Below are 26,475 nucleotides of genomic sequence, written 5' to 3' on the forward strand. Positions count from 1 at the left end.
TGTATAGGGTGTCAAAAGCTCACATTAAAATATTATATATTGCATCTCTATTTCTTTTATTCTACGTTTGAATACGAGAAAAAATTAATACACCAGAGTCATGGCAATCATGGTCAGAAATGTAAAACAGAATCCCTTTTTTTTAATATGCCTTATATACAAAGTAATCATGTATAGAGGGAGAATTTTATCATGTTTACAAATCAGCAAGCCTGCTGTCAGAAGATACATACTATGATTTGTATCAGACATCTTCTCTTCATGAATATGCATGCTTGTACTATTTTCCCTCATCAACAAGAAACAACAAATCAACTACGTGTTGTTAATATAAAAATAAGGAGATGTAGTGTAATTGCCAATGAGATAACTATCCACCAAAGTACAAAAGAAGTGGATGTAACCAATTATAAGTAACCGTACGACATTCAACAATGAGAAAAACCCATACCGTAAAGACGGCTATAAAAGGCCCAAACATGAAACAATTCAATTTAGAAAACTAACCGCCCAATATATAACAAAACAATTTACGAAAAACAAATATGTACAGGTACATACAGAATGTGGCATGGTTAAGAATGTTTGCTAGCGCAAAAAGTTTTGTTTGACAGCCCTTGACTCATGCAAATAATACTCAATACTCGTGTGTTTTTCTCTCACTTGTTTGTTTTTTCGTTTTGATTTGGTTTATTTTGTTTTGTTTGTTCTTTGGATTATGTTTTTCTGATACGAAAGCAAATAATTTGAATATAATGTAATTATGTTATTCTGCTCCTTCTTATAAAAAATATAACATTGCTCATTGATTATCGATCAGTCTCAAATTAATACATTTGATTTACAATGAATCTGAACATAAATAAAGGCAACAGAAGTATATCGCTGTTCAATAGTTTGAAATAATTTATTTATTCGTTACAAAAAATACATCCCTGAGATGTCATGTAATTTCTCAGCCTTTTCTAGTTTATTCTGTCGATGCCATATACTAAATCTTAGGATTACATTACATACATGTATGTAGGAATTTTCGATGTAAAAAGGCAGATTTACAATAGCTACTTCCAGTTTATTCAGTGTATGTTACGGTGCAAAATTAAAGCAATTTTTCAAACAGTTAAATGTATTGTTCCAACATAATTTGTGTAGAACAATTAAGATCACATAGTGCATTAAATCACACAATAAAAGACTACAATGTAAAACGATGAAAGACAACCATTTACAGAGTTCCGAGAGTATTACATAGAAAATTGAGTATTTAGAATCACTAACCTCACGAAAATAAAGGTGAAGTCATTTTTGAAAAAGGGTAGTGGCATCCGTTTAATAAACAATAAATTAAAAATTCGCAGATAATCAGGTTCAGTTATATGTCATCCAGAGTGCAATATTTTATTCCCCTAGTATTGCTAGACTGAAAGTGGTCAGTAATATTCGATGATGTCACAATCGAGGAAAATGGGACTTGCTTGTGTCGACGACAAGTGGAACATATATATCCGTGGTAATCTGTGACATTGATAGTCTATAAATCATCATGGTATCTATACAACTTCCGAAGTGATTATTTCAACTTTACATTTGATCCAGTGGTTCCATAACTTCACTGTAAGGAGCAACCATTTTTTTGTTATGATAGGAAACGCAAATTCTAGGTTATAGCTTCAACTGTGATACTGCTCGAATGTTGCTACGTAGACATGGATGGTTTACAATTAGGAAATCAAATCATCAGATTAGTTCTCAACCAACCCTCTATGTTGATTTTTAGATGTAAATCAAAATATGAAGCCGCCTCTACTGTATCTTTGGTGTCCTTAATTTCAAGTTCATTGAGATTGATGCGATCAAGATAGTCATTTAAGTTTGAATTATTCAGTGAACGGGCATCAATTAAAGAGCTTGATGTGACGTTACAAAACGATAATACCAGCTTTCTTTTGGTCTTCCTTAAAAACCATGTATGAAATGAACATATTTTTTTTGCAATTTAAAAACGTTATAATATACTTCACGAATACGGTATTGGTGAAAAGTAATCAACAGAAAGGTTATTGTCATTCTGATATCATGTTCACAAACCCACCAGCACAGAATCAAGACCCACCATTACCGATAAGGATCAAATCAGAGAACATAATATTCTCACTCTAACATAAATTACCGTGTTTAGCTTGATTTTTTGAAGGCCTTCCAAAAACTGTTAGTATGAAGAACAGCAATAAAAGCATCCCTAAGGAAGTTGTGAGTTCTATGTTTTCCATTGGATTGAATCCATCTCATATTCTTTCTCTTTAAAATCTGTTTTTTTACATATAACCCCATTTTTATCCACACATCAATAATACAAAGGTTATTTTGACTATTGTTTAAGATACAGTTTGGCCTTGTCAGGAGTAAAACAGTCGTAATACGACAGGTTTCAACCGAAACCAAAGTTTGCTATGCGTTATTTAACATACAACTATATTCTTTGTATATAATTATTTATTGTATTGGCCTTAATTACATATTGCTAGGAATCTATATATAAAAGATATGAAAATAGCAGCAATCACAATGAAAAGAGTAATTGATTATCAATCATAGACGTTTGATTTGTTGCTGCCTGACTTTTAAAAAAAATATATTTGTAATTGGCCATAGTGCGTTTGTTTAAGAGAAGGAGATAGTCCTGCAATATCTGAGTCAGTTATAAGTTGAAGTTGAGTTGAATTATCTTTTTCAAGAATGTCTGCGACTCTAAATTTCTGATTATGACTGTTTTCTTTTTTTTTTCATTTTTACACCAAAAGAAAGTTTGAAAAATTTCGTATAAAACGGATCGAATACACGATGTCACATACAATAAAATGTAAGAAACGCCAATGATAATACATAATAATAATTAATATAAAAGTATGATATGAATTTGATTCAAAGCAATGGATAGAAAGAAATTAGCATTGGCCAGGGGGGGGGGGGGGGGGGGAGGGACGTTTCTAAAATCATAAATAAGATACATTATTCTAAAGCACTATATTTTGTCAGAAATATGGATAAATACTGAAATGGATGAAGAAATGTTTTATAGCGAATATAATGTATATGCATTTAAGGGAAACTTAAATGAAATTAATAATTGTTGATATGTTCTCTATAGTATGGTGACTTGATGGCTTGGTCATAAGTTGGCACCGGAGTAGACGTTGACCTGGTGACATTTGGGTATACTTCTGGTTGTTGGAAGTAACAGGGATTTTCCTTCCCATTTACAGCATTGACTGCATGTCCGTGTACCTAGATTTAGAAAAAAAGATAGAAATCGATGATGTTTAATTGCAATATTTTAGTTTAAACATATTTTACTTGCATAAACGCAAATTGTATTAGACACATCTTAAACAGACTTCACCCATTCGCTCCAACAAACAATGTTTGAATGCAATATTTTGTTTACTATACTCTGAAATGGTTACTTAGAAAGAAGAACACCCGATCAATGAAAATTATCTCATGAATACTCTGAGATATTTTTCAATTTAAAATAGATTTTAAGGAAGCATTTTATATATTTTGTACTTGTGACTAAAATTGAGTTTCATTTCTTTAGACATGTAATCTTGATTTCGTCAAAGGATATGTTCAAAATCTACAAAACTGTTTATTTGCAATGCGTCCATAATAACAAAAACTACTCATAGGAGATGATTAAATATGTTAATTCCCGTTTACATTTGATTGTTTTCCTATTTCATTTATTTACATGAAGAAAATTGGTATTCAGGCGCTATTCGTCTCGTGCTCTAACAAGTTTTGTGTCCAAATGGTTTTGGTTAATAATTGTCATCAAATTCAAAATATGAAATGAAACAATTCTTTAGTCTTTGTGTCGGTTAATATGAATTTTAATTGACTTTTGAAAAACTTATATTCACTCCGGAGGTTGTCCTCAGTAAATTTCAAATTTTCGAAAGTCAATAAAACCACATTTTTACCTCATCTAAACAGTAATTTTATAACATTGCACGCTAACTTTTTGTCACGTGCTTAGGGAAATATTATGTTCTTACACAATAAAAGTCAATCTCTTTTGTTTTGATATATATATAAAGTTACTAGAAAATCAACCTAACAATGTTAGAGTAGATCTGATTCTTTACTTCCTCCCCGACCGGGGCTGAAACCTGTACTTTTCACTTCATACTTCTACGACAACACCGCCTAGCATTCCGCAGACCCCTTATTCCCTCCTCTAACTATAGCTGTATATATATATATATATATATATATATATAAAACAAGTATAAATTGAAAACAACGTTCAAACCTATGATTGCGTTGGATAAAAACCGCAATTTTTATACGTGTGCATGCAAAACAAATTTCTTGGTAGAGGGGTCTAAATACAGCACAAACAACATTTTTGAAAAAGTATATTTTAACAAAACTCATTTGGCTAGCAGGTCGAACAACGGATGTTCTTAACCCCTGCTGACTGCCATTGGCGATTGCCAAATAAACGGATCACCAGAGGTAACAAAAATGACTATTAATTTAATACCAAACAGAAAACAATACACTTGCGGAAAAGATGGTATACCGCAAACAAAAGTGCTAAAATTAGAACACCATATCCGGATTTCGAAAATTAATGTCTCTTCAGTGATGTTAGGAATCGAAACGGTATTTGGAAGGCCATATAATTTACCTCAATTAAGGATAGACTCTTGAATTTTGAAGAGTCGAAAAAGGATGAACGGATCATATAAACCATACATAAGAGAAAAAAGTAAAATAACAAAAATACCAAACTCCAAGGAAAATTCAAATCGGAAAGTCCCTTATCAAATGGAAAGATCAAAAGCTCAAACACATCAAACGAATGTCATATTCCTGACTTGGTACATGCATTTCCTTATGTAGAAAATAGTGGATTAAACCTTGTTTTATATCTAGCTAAACCTCTCACTTGTATGACAGTCGCATAAAATTCCATTATATTAACAATGTGTGAACAAAATAACAGACATAATAGGTAAAAATGTAAAAAAAAAATAGGGGTACAGCAGTCAACATGTATATCCCATATGCAGGTGAAGTTGGTATATTGCTACTAAGGTGGGGGGAAATGATAATTTCAAAATTAAAATCGTATCGTTTGTCATAGATTCTGGTACTGAGATGTCAAATTCAAGGTATAAGTCTAAAAATGAGGCGGAGGAAGCCGTGTGTATTGTTTCTTTAATTTCTAGTTCTGGAGGATATATAAATGGAACCCAATGAAAAAAGTTTGGATTGTTAATGGAAAGAACATTATCAATATATCTGAATGTGAAATTAAATGATCTGGCTTCTTTAATCTTCTTGTTTTTGACAGGTGTCTGAAGGAACTCTGACTCATATGAAAATAAGAAGAGGTCGGCAAGGAGATGCGCACAGTTCGATCCAATAGAAATGCCGACAATTTGTTAATACCATTACGCGAGTAAACAGTTTCACAGTATTTCGGAAGACCCTCTTTCACTGCGGACAGAATTTTTGTCAATCTAAAGGACAATTCCTTTGCATAACATGCAGATGAGCCGGCAATGTACTATTGTTTGTATGGAATTTTGTGAAGCTTAGGTATCCAATACAAACAAGGTAAGTCCTCAGATTTGCTGTTAAGAAATAAGTAAATAGATTCTATAAACTGAAATAGAATTACCGGTCGTCTGTCAATAATTGCAGTTGGCGATGTCACAAGGATATTCCTGTCGTCCCGAGCTGATCTGCATCTCTGTGACCGAAAATAACAGTATGTCGTCCAAAATATTATTTTCACAACTAACACTATTGGAAGTATTCTACAAAATATTGATAGATATCAGTTTTTAATCAATTTCTTTTAAAATTTTATAATATAGAATTCTAACAAGACCAAATAGATTGTCCTCAGGCTGTGACTGAGAAATTTTAAGTAATTTATATTTTATCACTTTTATCTTTCTATTTTTCATGTCTTCCTGAGTCGTCAACCCAGCATCATCTTTTTGAATTCGTGAAAAAAAACTATCTTTGTACGAAAAATACAACGAAAATCTCAAAGTGATGTTATATACTAGTATCATAGATTTAGTACTGATTATATACCATGTGTTAAGATTTGTTGTATGTACAATAATGATAATGGAAAAATCTAAGGATAGAATAATGATTTAGAAAATAATGTTCAAACGGTAAATCAATGAAACAAATAAACAAAACGTTTGAATTACGAAACTATACCATGTGGTTTATGAACTCCAATCATAAAACAAAATCGACAACCAGTCAAAGTTTACGACATTAACGACTGATGTATTGTATTTCAGTATTGTCCATTGGTAAGTATTTCATATCCTCGCCAATATATAACCAAAATATTTATAAGAACATTTTGATGGAGTATTAAACCCCAAAATACATATTCTTTCAATTATACATCTTTACGGAAAGATAACAAGCATTTTTTATTGTTGTTCTACATCTTAAAGTCATAGCGTGTTCTTCAACCTTGATCAAACTAACACTTACTGCTAGTTCAAGACGACCCATTGCACCAATTCAAATATATTTTGCTGGATGTTGATCGAGCTATAACATATCTATATATTGGAGAACAAAGTTGCTTGAAAATGCCAATTGTAACCAATATCAGACAAAGTAAATTAAAAAATATGGTAATCAATCGGCAAAACCAATGATCGCCGCAAAATGCAGATTTGAATGAAGAAGAATAATTTCATAAGTTTATAATGGAAACAATACAAATATTATGATAACTACAGGGCAGATTCGAATATACGTTAGTTATGAATTGGCAGGACAAAAGGGACGAATAGAAAAACAATTCCGGTGGACTCCATTATTATTGGGACAATGAAACTTGCCGAGAAAGAAATAATAAAGTACTATACATGAGAGAATTCATCTAAAGAAAACATACGTCATTACTGCAAAACATTATAAGTCATACACCCTAAACTCTTGGAAACTTGTTACTGATTCAATATAGCAAACAGACTTTATCTTCGTTTAACTTCACGATTTTATAAGATATCAAGTTGACGTTAGACATTTTAAAACTGAAGACGTTTTGCTTGCAAAGCACAATATGCCTATATTTTATCAGTACTTCATATCGCCTACCATTCCGGAGCACATTTGTTTACCCTAGGTTTTGTTTATAGAGTTAAAGATTCTCAATCTTCAGTTTTCAATCTGTTGTTTTATAGACTGTTGTTTGCCTTTTCGTCGTTTTTAATTTTGGCAATGGTAATTAGTTTCTTTTGACTTATGTTTTTGATTACGCCTTTGTATATTCTTCCTCTTTTTTTTTGACAATGATTTATTCACTTTGTCCTAAACTATTTTTTGTTTTTGTATTTTCTATATTAATGAATTTTTCTATTTTGTTTTATCACTTGGCTGCTTTAGATTTGCCGTACATGTATTTGTTTGTTAATTATAAATTCAGATTTCTTCTTTCATCTTTGACGCGCTCGCAGTTGATTTTCCTGTACCTGTTGCATAAGATACATCCTGCTTTTTTATGACATTTAAAATCGTTTTAAATTAACATCTTATATCTGCCAATTTTAATTGAGTAGATTTGTTCTATTTATGATAATTTTGTTTTCTTTTCCTTATTTTAAATTACTAAATACATAAAGATATTTCGCATAAAATATTTTTTGTAGAACTAGTTAATTTATAAATTATTGTAAAAATCATTTTCTAGTTACAAAAGAAAATTATGTATCATTTCAAATTTCACTTTTACATACTTACATTATAAAATACGAATTCATTCTGAAACGAAAATCAAAATATATTTCATAAAATAATTTAGAAATAACGTCTGTTTTCTTTTATTACATCCAATTGCAATTGAGATAAATTACATAACATTATGAGCTAGGTCTAGTTATTACCTATGATAGACATGAAGAAATTGACTGTGAGGTTTGTTTTATCACAAAACTTCAGTCAAAAAGCTATTTAAATTTTCTACTCTCGAACTTAAAGCCATGTATGAGGAGCATATATCCTCAGTTAACATAACATTTAACAGCATGTACTTCCTATCCAAATTTCCTCTATAGATGATTCTGCTAACAAGGAAGCCTACAAACACAGGGTCCATAAAATGCATAAGAATTTAAGTTGTCATTTGGCTGGTAAGGGAAATTTGCGTCACAGACCATGGATATATTTCTTATAGCATAAAACAAAATTCCGTCAACCATGACATTGCACCATTTTCTTAACAAGTTAATTGGGATGGTGCAGAAACTTTTTACACTTAAATAACACCACAAGGATAACTTTTATATTCCTTGAAATTTTTTTGGCTTTTCCTTACGTGATATACTACATGTTTTCAGGATAATTTATTTTACAATGTATGTGTTGTGTAGCAGTGGCGAAAACGATGACGCGAGATCTACAAAACATATAGTTTTCCTCTAATTTCAAAATAGACCAAAATACTTTTCCAATGATGTTTGCACACGTCGTGAATAGTGCGTCAATTGCTAAAATGACGTAAAATAGTTTATATTGCATCTCTATGTTTTTAATGTTACGTTTGAAAACGAGAAAAAAAATAGTACACAGTTTGTCATGGCACTCATGGTCAGAAATTAAAAACCAAGTCCCTTTTTTCATATACCTTTAAAAAAGTAATTATGTATAGTTAAAGAATTTTATTATGTTTACAAAATTAACAAGCTTACAAGATACTAACAAAGGTTTGTATCGGACATCATATCTTCATGGAAATACATGCTTGTATTATTTCCCATACAGAACCAAGCAACTATATGTTGCTGTTTTGTCTGATTTTTTTTCCTTTATTGTTGTTTCTATTAGGAGGAGGGGTTTTGGTGGTATGTGTGTAATATTTGGTTATACATATTTATTGATTTTGCAATTTGTTAAGGGACTTTCCGTTTTGATTTTTCTTTGGAGTTCGGTATTTCTGTTATTCTCTACTTTCCCTATCCTTATAAGTTAACCGGTTGGCACTTGTTCAGTACCAAGTATGACTATTGTGAGCGGACAAATATGTAATAAATGGCCATTATATGTAAATATCAACAACAAAAAAGACACGATTCCGAATAACTTATATAAGTTGGCGTATGACATATAAATGATTTTTTCTTATTTAGATCAGTTTCTGAAAAACTGAGATGTCTGTCATCTATAGACAGTCTAAGTATTTATTAAAACTGTCTTACCTCAATTTATCACAGCCTTTTTACATCAAAACTTGAAATATATGCATAACAGGATACATCCGGGAAAAGTGCGTTTTCTCTAAAGAAAACCGATGAACCAAAAACGATTTCAAACTACGTGTATAAATATTATTCGATCAACAACTATGGCTACCCTAGCTAGCTACCTTTAGTAGCGAGCAAATTTCGTCCCTGATCTCCAAATTTATGAGGGTCTGGATGGGAGGTCCTTCATTTCTGTATTCTTTAAATTTTAGGTCATTTAGGCTATTCTTATACTGTTTGCCCATTATTCTCTATACTTTATGTTATAGCAAATCAGTATTCTCTATTGTTTTTTTTTTTGGTCCATTTTTCTCTATTTTTACAATTTTTTCCCATTATTCTCTATTCTGTAAACTCCCATCCACACCCTCATTTATGTGCTGATATATATTGTTCTTTAAGGATGTAAACCTCTGAGGAGCCAAAAATTTCTAGAATTAAACTCTTTTCCTTAACCTGGTTTTTTGGTTTATATGACTTTAAGAAAGTAACTGATTAAGAAAAAATCATACGGTGGTGCAATTTTTTTTTTTTTTTTTTTTTTTGCTATGGCCATTTGAAAGTGCCCATTTTTAATGATTTTCCCAATTTTCATCAATTTTTATCCATTTTGGGGTTATTTTCATGAAAAAAAACACACTTTTACAATTAATTTTTTTTTCATATTTTCACTAAATATGAAGTGGACCAATCTGAATAAATTTAACTTAAAAAAACTATAGGTTGGTGTAAATATTAAAAAGTTTTATAAAATTTTGTTGCCTTTTCGTGTCAAAATGACCATGCTGTCAATTTTGTAAATTAGGGATTTTTCCTTTTTTTTAGAACAAAAGCATATTATTTCAACTTCTTTGTTATAAATGTTTGAAAAATACATTTATAAGAATTTTGAAAAGAAAAAAATAATATGGGATGTACATATCTTTGGTAAAATCATTTTTTTTGTACCACACACCAATTTTTTCAACATTTTGGCCTATGACGCTGACCGTATTGGTTTTATTTTTATTACCAAAAACTACTTATTGTAATACACAATTTTTTTATAGAGTTTAATTTGATTGTAATATTTTTTAAGTTCATTGATATTTTCCACTTGTATCACATTTTTTGGAAATAATTCCCGAACGAGATTTCAACGAGTCTAAAAATTCAGAAGAATACATCCTTAAGTTAAAGGTCATCTTGTTAATACCTGGGGTCTGCTGGTCATTCATTATGTGTTTTACTTTTACGATATAGTCTAGATTTTTTGGGGCGTGTTCTAGTCAGGTTATCTGGACCATATGATGTCCGTTGTTGCTATTTTTGTTTTACCGCTTTGTATTCTAGGAGAGATCGGCTTTGGCTGGTTAGTGTGGTCTGTTTGTGCTGTCTACTGTTTTCGGAAATTTCTGCTATTCCTTTTTATATTTATTTTTCATGATAAAATGTAAACAAGGAGATGTGATATGATTCCCAATGTAACAACTAGTCTCCCGAGTTCAAATAACGTGGATGTAAGAAACTATAGGTCAACATACGGCCTTCAACAACGAGAAAAAACCACACTATTGAATCACCTGTAAAAATCCCCGACATGAAGCACGTGAAGTAATTCATGACATGCATGAACCAACGACAACCATTGAATAAAAGGCTCATGACTTGGGACAGGCACAAAAATAATGCTGCGGGGTTAAACATGTTTTATGAAGATAATTAATCTATTTTCTTGATTTGTGTGCCTACTCATATTTTATCTTAATATATATATTCAAATTTCTTCTTTTACAACACACCAGGTCTCATTCAATTTTGGAGTTCATGGTATTTCGTTATATGGTTATACGGCAATATGTCGTAGAAATACAGTCAATTCCATAGTCCAAGAAAACGACAACAAGACAAATAACAGTCTCCAAAACACTATATAGATATTTCCATACACAGAAATGCCAAGATAGACCAACACGAACCACAACAAAAACAAGGAATTAGCTAAGGTGTTCCAAAAGGTTATTGCTCCACTAGTGGCAAGTATCGTATGATAAGTCTATTTTGGTATGTCATATTCGAGGAAAAGAGGACGATGTTGTGGTTACAACAATTATAACATATCCGTCGTCATCTATAAAACAGATATTCCAAAACGGTCAACCAACTCATGATGACGTAAATATTTTTGAGGGGAAGATTTCAACTTCGACACTTGGAACTCTTGGTTCCGTAGCTTCCTTGTAAGCAGCAACTCTCTATCATGGAAATCATAATAGGAAATGTAAGCTTTGGAATATCGTATCAACTCCATATACAGGTGTTGCTGCAATGTTGTTACATAGAAATGGAAAGTTCATATTTGGGAAACTAAAATCATCCTTTTTGTAGTAAAGTTTTCTTCTCAACAGATTCTCATTGTCAATTTCTTGATGTGAGTCAAGATATGAGGCAGACTTAAGTGAATCTACTGTATTTAACACCTTGAATTATTCAGTGAAAGATACTAGTATCACTTATATTGCTGGATGGGACGTTTAATAATAAAGTCAGCGTTTTTTTTCGTTGTGCCTAAAAACCACTGTATGACCTGTACGAATTTTTTTGTCTGCATATCTAGTATATTGTCAAAGGTTTTTGAAAATTTTCTAAAACTTAAGGAAACAGAAACACATAATTGAAAAAACTGGAGGATAATGAAGAGATTGTTACAAAATTAATGGAAAATGTCAGTTAAAAAAATCAATAGCATACGGGACAATAAAAATAGTTTCAACTACATAAGGAGGCACATACTATCAAAAAATGCATCACAAAATATTTTTACGGAAGACAAAACTAAAACAAAACACAGTCCCGTAAAACCAGTAGTTAAACGAGGTGCCTTAAACAGTTAGCTTGTCTGCCACTCTTTGTTACCTTCTTGAACTAAAGCTAGTGATGTATATCAATTGCTCTGAAACATTCAGCTTATCTACTTATATAAGGTGGCTGATAGTCCTGTAGTCAAAGTCATTCATAAATACCAGTTGTTACGAAACAGTCATCGTGTCTTTCTCAGTTGTTTTTTTTATTGATTTGTCGTAGCCAATCATTTTGAGCCTTCGGAAAATAAATAGTCAAAGCTGTTGTGATAACGAATTTTATGTTGACAAAGTTGACATTTTTAACAAAATCCATCTTTCTTTTTCCTGTCATAGGCTTTGGATGATTCTGTTATGAAAACATACTCCGAAAATTTTACCCCAAGTAGCATGGAATTAATGTCCACTAAAATGGTAATTCATGAATCCATTGAATGGTATGTCAAGCAAATTAATCAAATATATAATCAATAATGATGTCAAGCACATACTAAATATCTGTCTTAGAATACAAAGAGACATTCAAAATAGCTTCTTTTGATAGTAAAATTCATAAAATTTTATTAAAATATTTAATGTTTTGAACAATCATACAAAATAACTATACACATATCTTCGATCAACAGTAGTCAGAAATACATGGAGATATAAGTACACATTAGTCTCGCCAACTGGCACCTATTCGTTATTTTTTCTATTTAAATAAGATGGCAATATTAATAAAACCATTGGGTTAGGTTGATTAAGTGAACAAAAATGTACCCTTAATATTATTCATCATACTAATAGATAGGTCTGTATGCTCGGTTCCGTAAAAAATGCATTAAAAAAGGGCAGGTTGTTTCGTAGATAAAGGATGTCTGTGAAATATTTGTAAAAACTTATATAAAAAATTATATTAAAAATAACCAAGATATAAAATTCTTTGTAAACAAACATTCGGTAGGTATGGTCTTTTTGCATATAATGCAAAACTTTCTCGTTTACTGCCTTGGAAAGATCTATGAAAGTAATAAATTATTAGGGACAAGTTGAAAATCTGAGTAGCAAATATCCTAAATAGAAAACAATTTCGGAAAATAGATATTGCTGAAGTACAATATAAGGTATCATATAAAGACAGTGACTTGTTATTCTGGTTAAACTTCAGATGTAAAATTGCATACCATTTCAAATAAACAATAAAACTAGTAGAGTAGGATCTGCCTACAATTTTGCAGCATATGATATTACCTCCGGCTTTTAGTATGGTACTTTATGCTCAGTACTCAGTTTAGTGTTTTGTATAGTCTAATTTGTCTTTAAGTCATTTCCTTATTGCAATTGTATTGTCTTTTTTCTTCTCGACTTGTGATATTTTATTGTCCACTTGGTCTCTCTTGTCGTTTGTTATACATGTAATAAATATATTAATATAATATATTCTGCATCAGATTTGTTCTTATCAAGTTTTTTAAAATACGTAAATAATTGCTATTTTTCTAATGGATTAATTTGGTCACTATCAATGTATTACCATGATTTATGCCAAAATGATATGATATAGTTTATGATAATTGACACCTGTCTCATGTTTATATGACAGGAATGCTGTTTGTTGAATATACTATAAAGTTAAGATCAATGTATGAATAAGGAAAAATCTGAAAATATATGACAACTATCTTAATTAGTCTCATGATTTTTGCGATGCATGTGGGGCATACAAAAAGTTAATCCTAATGGCTTATTTGTTCATTGTTCTGCAATCATTCTGCAATCAAAATAAATTTGTAAAACTGTCTTCTTTCTTTACCCTTTTTTCTTTATAACATAATCTTTGTAACATGGATACATTGAAAGTTGTCGGCAAAACATATTAGTTTTCTACAAAGTCAATAACAAATTTACATGCTAATCAAAACTCTAAAATATAACATAAATATTTATTTGTAGATTCTTTCGACTGTGTACCGTGACTTTTAAATGAATTTACGGAATACAACAGTCTTGGATAGTACATTTGTTTGGATTATGATAACAATAACTTGCATGAATCCGAAATACCATTGAATTCAGGTGAGTGGTAAGCAGTAACGAAAATAGTCATATTCACTAAAATACACTAATAACCCGGTGTTCCCCGATTATATTGTTCTGCGAAACCAGGAGCTTTGACAACTTGATCGTATGCTGGTGGCGCCGATGATTGTGTTGAGTTTGGACCTGTTATTTCAGTGTAAGGTGGAGGCTGTTGCATATATCCAGGATTTTCCATACCAGTAATACCATTGTCAGCTGGACCATGAATCTGATTAAAAAGTACATTTGTATAACTCACAATTGAAAAAGTAGAACTTTAATGTGTTGTCAATGTTTACCTTGGATAGTTTTTATAGATAATTTAGTTAAATTCGTATATATACGGTATAATTAATGATTGTTTTGCTTAAAGTTGGTTTAATATAATCTTTAACAGAAAATTATAGAGTAAAGAGTTGTCTGTACTGTGTATTGTGTTTGCATTCAATTGTGTATTGTTTGATATTCCATTGAGCGAAATTAAATGAATGTTAAAAAAAACTAGCTTAACCCCACTTTTATGTCTATGTGCCTGTCGTAAATCAGATATCTCGTCAATTGTTGTATTCAGATATATCAGAATATGTTTGCAACTTAAGGAATTTGGTTTTGGTTACAGATGATTTATAGTCTCTGTTAAATTTATTTACAGCTATCTTATATTCGGGGTAATTTAGGTCGTGTAAGTATATTTGTTTACTGTCGAAGACTGTATGCCTACATATAAATTGTTTTGTTTTTTTGTTTCTATCATGGGTTTCTATCTTATATACGTATAACCAACACCTCTTTTTTTCTTTCTTCCTGAATATGCATGAAATAATTATTATATATTATTTAAAATTGTAAATGTCGCACTTAATCGCTATTTCACCAATATCAATTTTCACAAAAACAAGATCGAATGAATATCAGTGAGGCATTAACTACGGAAAGTTCCCCAAAATAAGTAGCAGACGTTAACATGTGTTCTTTATATTTAGGAAAAATATAAACTCCCTGTATAGATGGTGCAAAGAAAAATTATGATTACATTGATTTGAAAAAGCATAATAAGCTTGCGTGTCCCATCATGGTTTTCCAAAAACAACGTTGCAATAGTTCCTTCGAACTACAAACGAAAAACACGTCATTCTATCATTGAGATATTTCACTTGAAGTGCGACAGTAAAGATTGGTTTCCGTATAGGTTCAATACTGTGCTACAATCTCGCGTGGTACATTAATTGATTATATCAAAATAAATCAATGCTCTACTGAAACCGGTGTTATTAGATCAATACTTTGCAATTATTATCTAATGCTTGCGTTTTCTTTTATCATAATTCCAAAATTATATGCTCTCATTTCTTCTACTTCCGTAACGTTTTTTTAAAAATGGACAACAAAATGACTGATATCAGATTGTTGTGTAAGAATATCCGCTGTATATTGAATTAAATTAAGACAACAGTAGTTTACAGATGTTTAAACTTCCTGAACCGATTCAGAAGATACAAATCAAGGTAGTAAACACAATCTGATGAAAACGAATGAACTTCAGCAGGAACGAGACCGGATTCGTCTATAGTATTAGCGTTTCCTGCCATGTTTGCATCACCCACCCTGCAAATCAACACTCAGTCAAAGATAGGCGGATGTTATAATGTCAAAATGTCACAATAGGGAATAGATAAAATCTGTAAAATTACTGATCAAACAACATCTGGCATGCTAAGGATCTAAGAGAGCAACAACATGTCGATAGTGAGTTGAGACACAACCACGTTGTATTGGTTAACCAATTATTAACGTAATACTTATAAAGTGTCGATTTCAGTCGCTCTTCCATATAACCTAGTTTTTGTGGTAGGAGCACACTTATGTTAATAAAGTCCATATAGTGCGAACATGTATTTGAAATATGTTAACGCCGTACAATCGGGCAGAGTTTATAATACTGCTGAGAAATGGGAAGTTGCCCAATATAAGGTTGAAATTTTTACGATTGTCATACATTCTAGTTTAAGGTATTCCACCTGTGTCAGTATCGAGGAAAAGATCAGGCTATGAAACAGACCTTCTAGTTGCAGTAGTATCCTTAATCTCAAGTTTACTGGGATATGAGATGCAATCACTCAAATCAATATAGGTAATTGATTGACAGGACATCATCAATATATCAAAATGTTAAATCAATGAAATTTGCAAAATGTTTTTCTTTCTTTGAGTACGTTTTGTATGAATTTTGCAGTATGTAAGTACAGAAACAAATTGGCCAGCAAAATAGCGTAATGTGTACCAATTATAATACAGACTGTCTGTTGACATATCAATTTAACAATCTCCACAAATATATTGTTGATCAAAAGATCAAGCATTTTGTTCATATCAATATCGGTGTACTTGTTGGAATCAGTGTGGTTTTTCACAAAGTAAAACTTTTCATGACCCTAAACAAGGAATTTGTGTCTACGATTCCCATGTAGACAAAGATATGTTTAATGAGACGATGTAATCGATCTTTCAATTTCGCAAGGGGAATAGTCGCATACAACGTAGAAAAATGAAAAGTTTTGAATAACAGCAAAACTGTAAAGATTTTGGAGTAGATCTATATAATTCATAAGAATCCCCACCTGATTTACACCGCTTGTTGAACGTACTTTGTCACAATATTTCTAAAGGCCATCTTTTACTGTACAAAGAATAGTTTTAGAACTTTAGAAAGCTGTTTAGTCGAACATTTTTCATGAATAATGTATATGTAATTGTGGGATTCCGAATTTTGTCGTGAATTCCACGTTCTATAGTTGATAACTATTAAATTTGGTTTAAAGTGGTTGAAGCGTTGCTGCTGGAACAACCTATTTGTCGTGAAGACAGGATAAGAATACACAACCTCGGGCTTCTTGGAAGTATTCTGCACCCTTGTGCACATTGTACATCTGTAATTTGAATTTGCCCCTAACTGCATGACCAGCGTATAACCAACTGTGTTTGTTTGGAATATTTCAAGCATGAACATATAGAAACAGACATGAGAATAGTTTTTTTTTCATCTGAAGGAAACATTATCAAAACCAAAATGCATCAATAGAATATTTTTTTGTAATATGGTTTATTATTGCAAAAGGATTGTCAATTATCACTTATTATCCAGAATGATGCAAACAGCCATGATATAAAAATACATACAGTAAAAATCAATAGACCATAAGGAAATTGAAGATGAATTACTATGTTAGAAAAACTTCATGTTAACATGTTCATACGAAAAGCTCTCTTATTATGTACATTTCTGAAGAAATAGAAAACAATGAAAATTATATATTTATTATATTTTTTGTCTTTTGGAAAATGTTGTTGGTGCTGTATTTAGATTCCTCTACCATGAAATTTGTTTTGCATGCACACGTTTAAAAATTGCGGTTTTTATCCAACGCAATCATAGGTTTGAACGTTGTTTTCAATTTAGACTTATTTATATTTTTTCGTTTAGTCTTGTATTATATTTGCCTTCGGGCTTATATGATCCGTTCATCCTATTTCGACTCTTTAAAATTCAAGAGTCTATTCTAAATTGAGGTAAATTATATGGCCTTCCAAATACCGTTTCGATTCCTAACATCACTGGAGAGACATTAATTGTCGAAATCCGGATATGGTGTACAAATTTTTGTACCTCATGTTTGCCGTATACCATCTTTTCCGCAAGTTTATTGTTTTCTGTTTGATATTAAATTAATAATAAAGATCCATTTTGTTACATCTTATGATACGTTTATTTGGCTATTGCCGATGGCAGTCAGCAGAGTTTAAGAACATCCGTTGTTCGACCTGTTAGTCAAATGCGTTTTGTTTAAATATACTTTTTCTCTTTTTTGGTCTTTTGGAAAATGTTGTTTGTGCTGTATTTATACCCCTCTACCATGAAATTTGTTTAACATGCACACGTATAAAAATTGCGGTTTTTATCCAACGCAATCATAGGTTTGAACGTTGTTTTCAATTTAGACTTATTTATATTATATAACGGTATACATCCTGTTGCACAAATTTATTCACGTTATCGTCAATCATTTTAAATGCACACACGGATGCCGATTATACACTTTCAGCTTGAATCACGTTTTATTCCTTTGGCCATGGGCTTTACAATAAACTAATGATACTACTTTTCGTAATCTCGTTTATTAAATAAACTTGAACACTCAAAATACTTTAAACAAGAACCACAACCAAAGTAGTCCTCGAGAGAACAAGCTATTCGAAAATGTTACCGACGCAATCGCAAGATAGCTGAACTTTATGAATTATCTGTTTCATAGATGGCAATGGATGTGTTCTATTTACCGTAACAACAATCCCGTTCTCTTTGACTCGAATGTAACATCACACAATGAGACTCATCACCGAATCTTTACGAGCATGCGAACATGACGGCTCTACATGCAGAGCACGATATCATTAACCTTCCGGAGTACAAGAGATCAACCCTGATTTTTGGTGGGGTTCATGTTTCTAAGTCTTTAGTTGTGTATGTTGTGTGTTATAGTCTATTGTTTGTATTTTCGTAACTTATCGGTTTTGCCATCAATGAATAAGTTTGTCTTCGACCTATTAGTTTGAATTTCCCGTTGGTATATTCCGCCTCTCTTTTAATATAAATAAAAAATAATATAAACTTCAAACTTTCATTCAAGAATGTCTCACTTTCACATATAATATATAAAATAGAATATATTTCCATTTCATTTTATATGATATAAAATGTATATTAGTGTTCATAATTTCTATGCTAGATAAAATAAAGCGTTCTGAAATATGTGATTAAACGTAATGTTATGCAGTTGGTTCAATATCTGAGTTTAGTTGTCTTGTGATTTTAAACAAAAAGAAAAAAATAACACCTGTTACTTTGACATTTTTCTTTATATAGTATAATATTGCACTAAATCTTAAACTATTATCTCTACGATTAATTGTACATTACATATGTTGATGGACATGGAGAACAATAAGGTTGATATCTAGCAGTAGAAGCTCTAAAGAAACTGTGTCGCTCACATGAATCTGTTGTATCGTGAACACTTTCCAATATTAAAGACTAGTTCATACTTAATGACATAAATATATTTTATTGATCACTTTTGGTGTTTACAGTTTCTCTCTACTGTACTTATTGCCCAAATTGACAAATAGAAAAAAAAACATCATTTTAGGGCAATAATTACTATGAGGAGTCGATTGACAATTTCGGCATTGTTGAAGTATTCTTAAATCTTATCTTACTGATTTTTTGCTATTGAAAGTTTCTCTCTATTTATTACAGTTTAAAAGATAATAAGTAAAACACAAAAACTGGTAAAATCTCCATTTAAGAGCAATAACAACTACAGTACAACCTGTGACTTCCTCTTAGTAATGTCCACCCTCTTGTATGGTCACCATCGAATGGTGGCCATTTATTGGGGTATTCAATCTTGAGATGTTGGCCATTTATTGGGGTCATAAAACATAGGTTGATGTTTTATCTAATTATGTTACCTGTTGAAATCAATCAGGGTTGAAGTTTTCAGCTTGTATGTTTTATCAAAATTTACCTGTACAGGTATCTCAGGTTTCTTCTCAAATTGACATTTCACCTTTTTTTGAAAATGTAGAATAGAATATTGCTTTAGTCTTTGTTAATTGATCTTAATTTACATCATTTGTTGATTTTTCTGTCTTAATTTACATTTTTCTTTTTTTCTAATGTTTTTATTTTTTTATGTTATTTTTAATTTATATTTGGTTTTTTTTTCCTTCTTATTCTTTTAATTTCTTCTTGGAAAGAATCTTGAGTAGAAATGACAAAAAAATCAAAGATAAGTTATTGACTAGCATTTGAAAACAAAACAGAGAATCCTTTAAGTGCCAATCTGCCTAAGAATCAGGCAGTGGTGAAAACATGACAAAAAAAACCCACTCAGGTTGACATTAATTTAAGTTCAGAATGTATAATGATGCATGAATATAACATTCGTTTCCTCTCCCTGTTCTGGTAATTCAAGATATAATTTGGTTGAAATGCACTAGAAATTAATAATTAAGGGGAGATAACTCCGTAATTTGCTATCATTCTAACCAAAATTTATCTAGATATTTCTCGAATTACCAGACACACAGAAACAAAAGACCTACCATTTCTAACTCAGGAAGAGGGTACCTTAAAAATAGGGTAGTTAGGTCGGTGGGTTTTTTTCGGCCATGTTTTGATTTTTTTCAAAATTGTCTGATTCTTACAAAGACTGGCACTTAAATAATTATTTTTTCAGTAAAAAAAGTTGATGTGCATGGAATTCTATTGTTTGTTTGCATTATAATATGAATTATTATTAATTATAACTTATAATCATGAAAATGATATGTTTAAAGGAACCATGAAGCAAGTAATTTATCAAGCCTGTTTCTTAAGAAATTAGAATTATCAATATCATGAATATCAATCCTTTTACAATTAATCTTGTTAACAAAGTTGTATAATCTAATATCATGATTATTATTCAGGAAAACTACAAATATCATTATATGGTATAGGAATAAACTATATTAGTTTATCTTTTATTTTTTTTCAAATCTCAAAACTGGAGTCGTGCATGAAGAACCACTAAAGAGACTTAAATTTCCAAAATGGCTCCCTAGTTATTAACAAATTTTGATAAATGCTAATCATAATGAAAAATGTTCTTATCTCTGAATAAAGTAAATTTTATGAAAAGAAATTGTATTTAAAGAAAAAAATTTCTTGCTTTTTGAAACCAGAGACATATATACACATTAAATCACGTTTTGTTCTGTGTATAATATTGTCAGAAAGTGCAGGACTGGCATATGCATGATACTTATTCTTGGTATACATTTGCAAAAAATATTTCACTCAACTCGGGCCTTTTAGATAAAGTTAATAATTGCAGGGACTTGAATGAATTAGATTCTTTAAAGCCCTTGATTAAAAATGAAATTTAAGAAAAAAAATAAAATAATTTTGAAAATAAAATAAAAACTTATGATGAAAACAGTAAACTCAAATGCTTCACTAAGTAAAGAATTAGTGGTCATAATTTAGAAATAGAAGATGGTGGATAGAAATTCCTATAAAGGATAGAATTGTTTGTAAAATAAACATAATAACTTAGAGATAATCAATTTGAAAATTGTTTACCTTCTCATAATAATGTCTCTGACCAGTTTATGAAAAAAATCTTGAATCTTATGAATAAAATTTTAACCAAGATCAAAAAGTAAAAGAAATGCTAAACTTCTATAACATGGAACATGTTTAAAATATTGCAATTGGCTCCTTTATAAAAAAATGTCATTAGAACTGAGGGCAGAAACCTAATAATTTTTTTCCATGTGTTTTGATTTCTTATAGAATTGTTATTTCTTTGCATTATAATGTTTGTTTTTGGTTTTTTTTGTCAGAAACTTGATTAAATTGTATAATGTTTATCATGTTTATATGACAATAAAAATACTATCAAATTTTTCTGTAATGAATATTTTGAATATATATGTATTTATTCAAAAGAGAAATAATGAATTGCCTAAATTTTATTTAGAATAAGTCCTAAAGATAATCTTAAACATTTGTTAAACAATGTTGAATGCAGTAAGTATAAACAATTTTGATTTTAAAAAATTAATTTGAGAAACACCTTTTCATTGGAAATGCAGGTGATGTGAAAGTTTGCATTATATTAGAAGATGAAATTCATTTATTATTCGCTTTCCAAAAAATACATGTAACATATAACTTAAATTGAGAGAATTATTTAAAAGGTATACATGGTATAACATCAGAACAAACAGTCATGAGAAAAAATTTACAAAAAAAGTTAGGAAGCTATATCATGTATATGTTCAACTAGTTTTATTATTTCATTTTATTTTAGAATTTTCTTGTCATAATCACAGTTATTGAATTTGACAAACACATATATTTTACCTGAGACACTTTACCTGTAAGTTATGTAATTTTAACACTTCAATGCAGTCATGATTTCCCTTTATCCTTGACTAGATTTTGATTTATACCTTGTGTATTAATTAAGCAACTGGAGGTATAATGATGGACATTTAGGGCCATCATGGTGACCATATTTTTTATGGCCACCATTAGTAAGATAATGTCACAGGTAGTACTGTATAAGGAATCCACTGACTATTTCGGCCGGGTTGTCTTATTTGTAGATATTGTCTTACTGGTCACTTTTGTTATATAAAGTTTTTGTCTTTCTATGATAGTTTTCAAGATAATAAGAAAAAACAAAAAGACTGGCAAAAAACCTCTTTAAATGGTAATTACTCTTATAAAGTGTCATCTGACAGTTTTGACCTAAATGGACAGTATGTAGATCTCGTCATTTTATAAATTGAAATCCCTGTCAGATTTTCTTTATCTATAACGGTTAACGAGATAAAAGACAATACTTGCATTTTACCCCTATGCTCTATTTTTTGCCTTGGCGGCTATGTTGGTTGGCAGATCACCGGACAATTTTTAAACAATATATCCTTGCATGATTGTGGTTAATTTGGTTTTATTTGGACCGCCCAGTATTGCTCCTTTATGAGTGCATGCGATTCCTTCGGGTTTTCCTTGTTACCTTGGTTTGTCTTCTCAATCGATTTATAGGATTTGAAGATCGGTAAAGTACTATTGCCTTAAATTAGCTGTATTTGGAAAAACTTTTTGGATAATTCGATTTTAGTGTAACAAATTATATGCCTAGTAACTTTGATCAATTTTTGATATCTTTGGGATTTTCTATTTAAAAGGCCATAAATAAACTTAAACATACCTTCTTCTTATTGGATTAATAATATCTCACATTTATGCCGAACAAGCATTAAAGAGCATAAAAACATTCATGTTATGTTACCCAAATTAAAAACTGGGATTTTACCACTAAATAGCAATTTATACGGTTGTATTATTGAAATATCTAAGTTTGAAACCCTTAGTTTATTGTTTATTTTTCATAACATGCATATTTTATTTAAAATTCTTGATAGTTTAAAATTACCAATTGTTTATTAGTACAGCACAAAAAAGGAATACTTTATATTAAAGTATATTTATTTAAGTACGTAAAAGCTGTAAGAGATTTGAAATCTTTTAATATTGATAAACATTTTTATAAAGAATTTATTTCATTTTTTTACCAACACACACATTTTGACAGTCTTAATTTTGTATGCTAATTTTTGCAATAAAATAATGTGAATGCTCTGTTGATAAATTTACTGTAGTAGGTTTTTTCGTATTGAATATTTCCCCATGAATAAGGTTATGTTATATGTTATAATTTTAATTGATATTGATAAACTACACACTTACCACTGTTCGTTGAATAATTGTGGTCGGATGAGCAACAATGATTCCTCGATTACCACATGAATTTCTGTATCTATCTGAACGTCTATAACAAATAGCTACCCAGATTATTATCTTTAAGAATACCACTATAGGAACTATCCTGAAAACAAATGTTACAATACATAGAGTATACTATTTTACCACACAGTTTATATTCGTATTACTCTACAATGAATTGCATGAAAAATAAGAGTTCCTTAGATAAAAACGTATATGCGGTATTTATTTTGGTGAATTTAAACTTCAAGAATATTACAAGCATATGTGAAAAATCCCGAATCAAAGAACGTTTGCAGTTACTTGAATAAGTTCACTGCATGTTTGAGTCGAAGGTCATACCACAGAGTACATTAAACCATAATGGTTTGCAAAGTTTATTTCTAAACACAATTATTTTACATTAGTTTATAACTTTTTCAATATGTTTATGAAGACTTAAAGAAGAATTAAACGACTACACTTCTTTTTAGGACCAATGTTGAGGTACTTCCATTAATCAAATAATAAATTTTGCTTGCAAATTTTCAGTTAATATAAATGTAAATGTACGTATTCTATGGTTGCCACTCCCTCGGGCAAAGTTTACCTGTAACGGTATTTTGTTTATGTCTTGTTTGGTTTTGATAGTCGACCACGTTTTGTTTTTGATTTGAATACCAGAAACTGTTTGTCTTGAGCATACCTGATGGCGATTATTTTCATATTTCATCTTTTGGTGTTATTGCCTGTAGTCATAGGTGTTTTGTCGCTTTTAAATGCAAGTTTAAAAGATTGTTCACATTGCACATGTATCATATGTATGGATATATTAAACAGTAATTAGCTTTTCTATTCTTGTGTATTTATATTGGATATACCATGTATACGGCTTGATGGCTATTATAATATTTCAAATAAGGTTCTCGTTTGGCTTCAGAAAAGATAATTAGCCAAAAATAACTAACTTTATCATTGGCCAGACTTTGAGTTTTGTATTAGATATAGATTCATGAGTGGAGAGGTTAAGGGAAAGGCAGTAAACACAATGATTTAAATGGATTTAACGGAAAACAACTGCCTAAATTCATTTGTTTTCACCAGGTTAAGGCTAAATATTTAAACATTTTACAATTGTATAACTCGTTGTATAAATACTCTACATGCAGCTTTACACTCGTATGAAGATTTCCGATATTTGCTCTGTCTGTGTTTGAATGTCTACAAATGTTTGATGTGACATAAATTTCATGTTCATACTTACACATATAATGTCGATGTATCTCCCATTCTGAAATAACAAACAAAAATGTGCACAATACAAGATTATAATTTATAGCATATCCGGTATCTCGTTATTCGGCATATTTGTGGTGTGGAAAAACCCACAAATTACACCCCATGTAAAAAAGACTTTTATATCATAAATTCAGTTGAGATTATTTTCGTAAAGACAGGTAAAATATAACAAATGAATAAGTAAAACACGGGAAATAAGCTCTTATCTGTTTATATGATATTAATTATAGGAGAAATGTACAGACTTCACCGTCATACTTTTAACCATGTTAACCTTCGGGATCAAACAAAGCTGGACAATTGTAAACTTTTGTTTTGCATAATAGTATCATATGATTGTGAAAAAAATCGAGTTTTTTTTTATGTATTTAAAAAGAAATCAAATTCAGGTTAATAAATAAGACTTTAACATTGGCAATAGGGAAGACAACTTTATACTTATATTGTCGCTATAAGACATTTTCAACGAATGACTACACCTACAGTTGATTACGACACCGACAGGTAAAAGTGTGTATAATGTAAGGGGTCGTCTCAAAAACAGAAAATATATAGTGATCATTAATACAAGTAGTTAACTAGCTAGCTTTGCCTGTATATCTGTTGTACTTACCACTACGATATTTTCCTCGTTATGTTTATGCTTTTAAAACATTTGTTGATTAAAGTTAACTTTCATTTTCAAATTGAGTATGAATAAAAGGCCGGGATCTCAATGTCTTTTTGAAAGATGAGCTTCTATCTTCCTTGTTGAAATTGGGAAAATAGAAAATAACCTGTATTTATTTAAACATTTATACTTAATCAAACTACTATTTACGTCTTTTGAAAAGGGTGGCAATTGTCTCCGCAATGTCTGTTAATTTTGGCCGCGTGTGCCTCCATAATGTACCCATTTCTGTATAATTGTTATTTCATCAATTGAATGTTCAACTTAACAATGACAATACTATTAATTTCAGAACTTCCCTTCAAATGTTCGGGTTAAGGATTTATTTCAGGTATCGTAAAGGAAGTTATCTAAGGATGGTGATTTGGGGTTTATTTTATCTTCTATGAGAACACAGTCTTCTTGGTAATATTGCGAAGCATTTCTAACGATTTGATACATCAATGTGAATAATTGGGTACTATTCTTATCACCGTTCACCCTGCTCGTTCTGACGTCCAAAAAACTTATAAAGGGATTACCTCAATTGTGTGACAACAAACCCCTGTTTCGGGCAGCAGTTTTGCCCTGTTCAATAAGTCTCTGTAATGCAATTAGATTTCTTGTTACGTATGAGTTGAGAGATATAAACTCCAAACGCAGACGCTGCTTGTATATTGCTACATAGGAAAAGATAGTTGATTCCGAATTGTTTCCAATCCATTAAGGAAGTATTTCAACTTTAAAGAGGATACACAGAAGCTGAAAAGTCCCTCGCAAGAACAAAGCAATGTAAACTTGTCGTTTGACCTTTCAAAATCAATAGGTTTTTATCTTTTCCTATAGTAATGTGTACATACAGTGTGCACAGTATCCGCACGTCTGTTACTGACGGCTAGACAGTAATGTAACAATATCCCCCCAGAAACGCCATTACGCTAAAAG

General features: G+C 30.7%; 1 protein-coding gene and 1 long non-coding RNA gene across 2 annotated transcripts; both read right to left on the reverse strand.

The window, feature by feature from the left end:
* Positions 1–2,769: 2,769 nt before the first annotated feature.
* On the reverse strand, positions 2,770–9,405 carry LOC127701755 (uncharacterized). Its single transcript, XR_007982206.1, has 4 exons — positions 9,255–9,405; positions 7,801–7,821; positions 5,696–5,834; positions 2,770–3,285 (listed from the first exon to the last, which is right to left on the reverse strand). It is a non-coding gene; the product is annotated as an uncharacterized LOC127701755 (long non-coding RNA).
* Positions 9,406–12,660: 3,255 nt separating this feature from the next.
* On the reverse strand, positions 12,661–26,095 carry LOC127701759 (uncharacterized). The gene is made up of 4 exons (XM_052205722.1): positions 26,073–26,095; positions 24,847–24,873; positions 23,568–23,706; positions 12,661–14,429 (listed from the first exon to the last, which is right to left on the reverse strand). The coding sequence occupies exons 2-4, from the start codon at positions 24,870–24,872 to the stop codon at positions 14,244–14,246; spliced, it is 351 nt and encodes a 116-aa protein (XP_052061682.1). The 5' UTR covers position 24,873; positions 26,073–26,095; the 3' UTR covers positions 12,661–14,243.
* Positions 26,096–26,475: the final 380 nt, after the last annotated feature.

Source organism: Mytilus californianus, unplaced genomic scaffold (genome assembly GCF_021869535.1).
Source record: "Mytilus californianus isolate M0D057914Y unplaced genomic scaffold, xbMytCali1.0.p SCAF_5, whole genome shotgun sequence".
NCBI lineage: Eukaryota > Metazoa > Mollusca > Bivalvia > Mytilida > Mytilidae > Mytilus > Mytilus californianus.

What these genes read in the sequence shown, in the direction of transcription:
- LOC127701759 (XM_052205722.1), bottom strand. Translation starts at nt 24,872, where the DNA reads ATGGGAGATACATCGACATTATATGT. An exon ending in GATACATCGACATTATATGT is followed by an intron (nt 23,707 to 24,846) that starts GTAAGTATGAAC and finishes ATTTGTTTTCAG; the next exon opens with GATAGTTCCTATAGTGGTAT. An exon ending in CAATTATTCAACGAACAGTG is followed by an intron (nt 14,430 to 23,567) that starts GTAAGTGTGTAG and finishes CTTTTTAATCAG; the next exon opens with ATTCATGGTCCAGCTGACAA.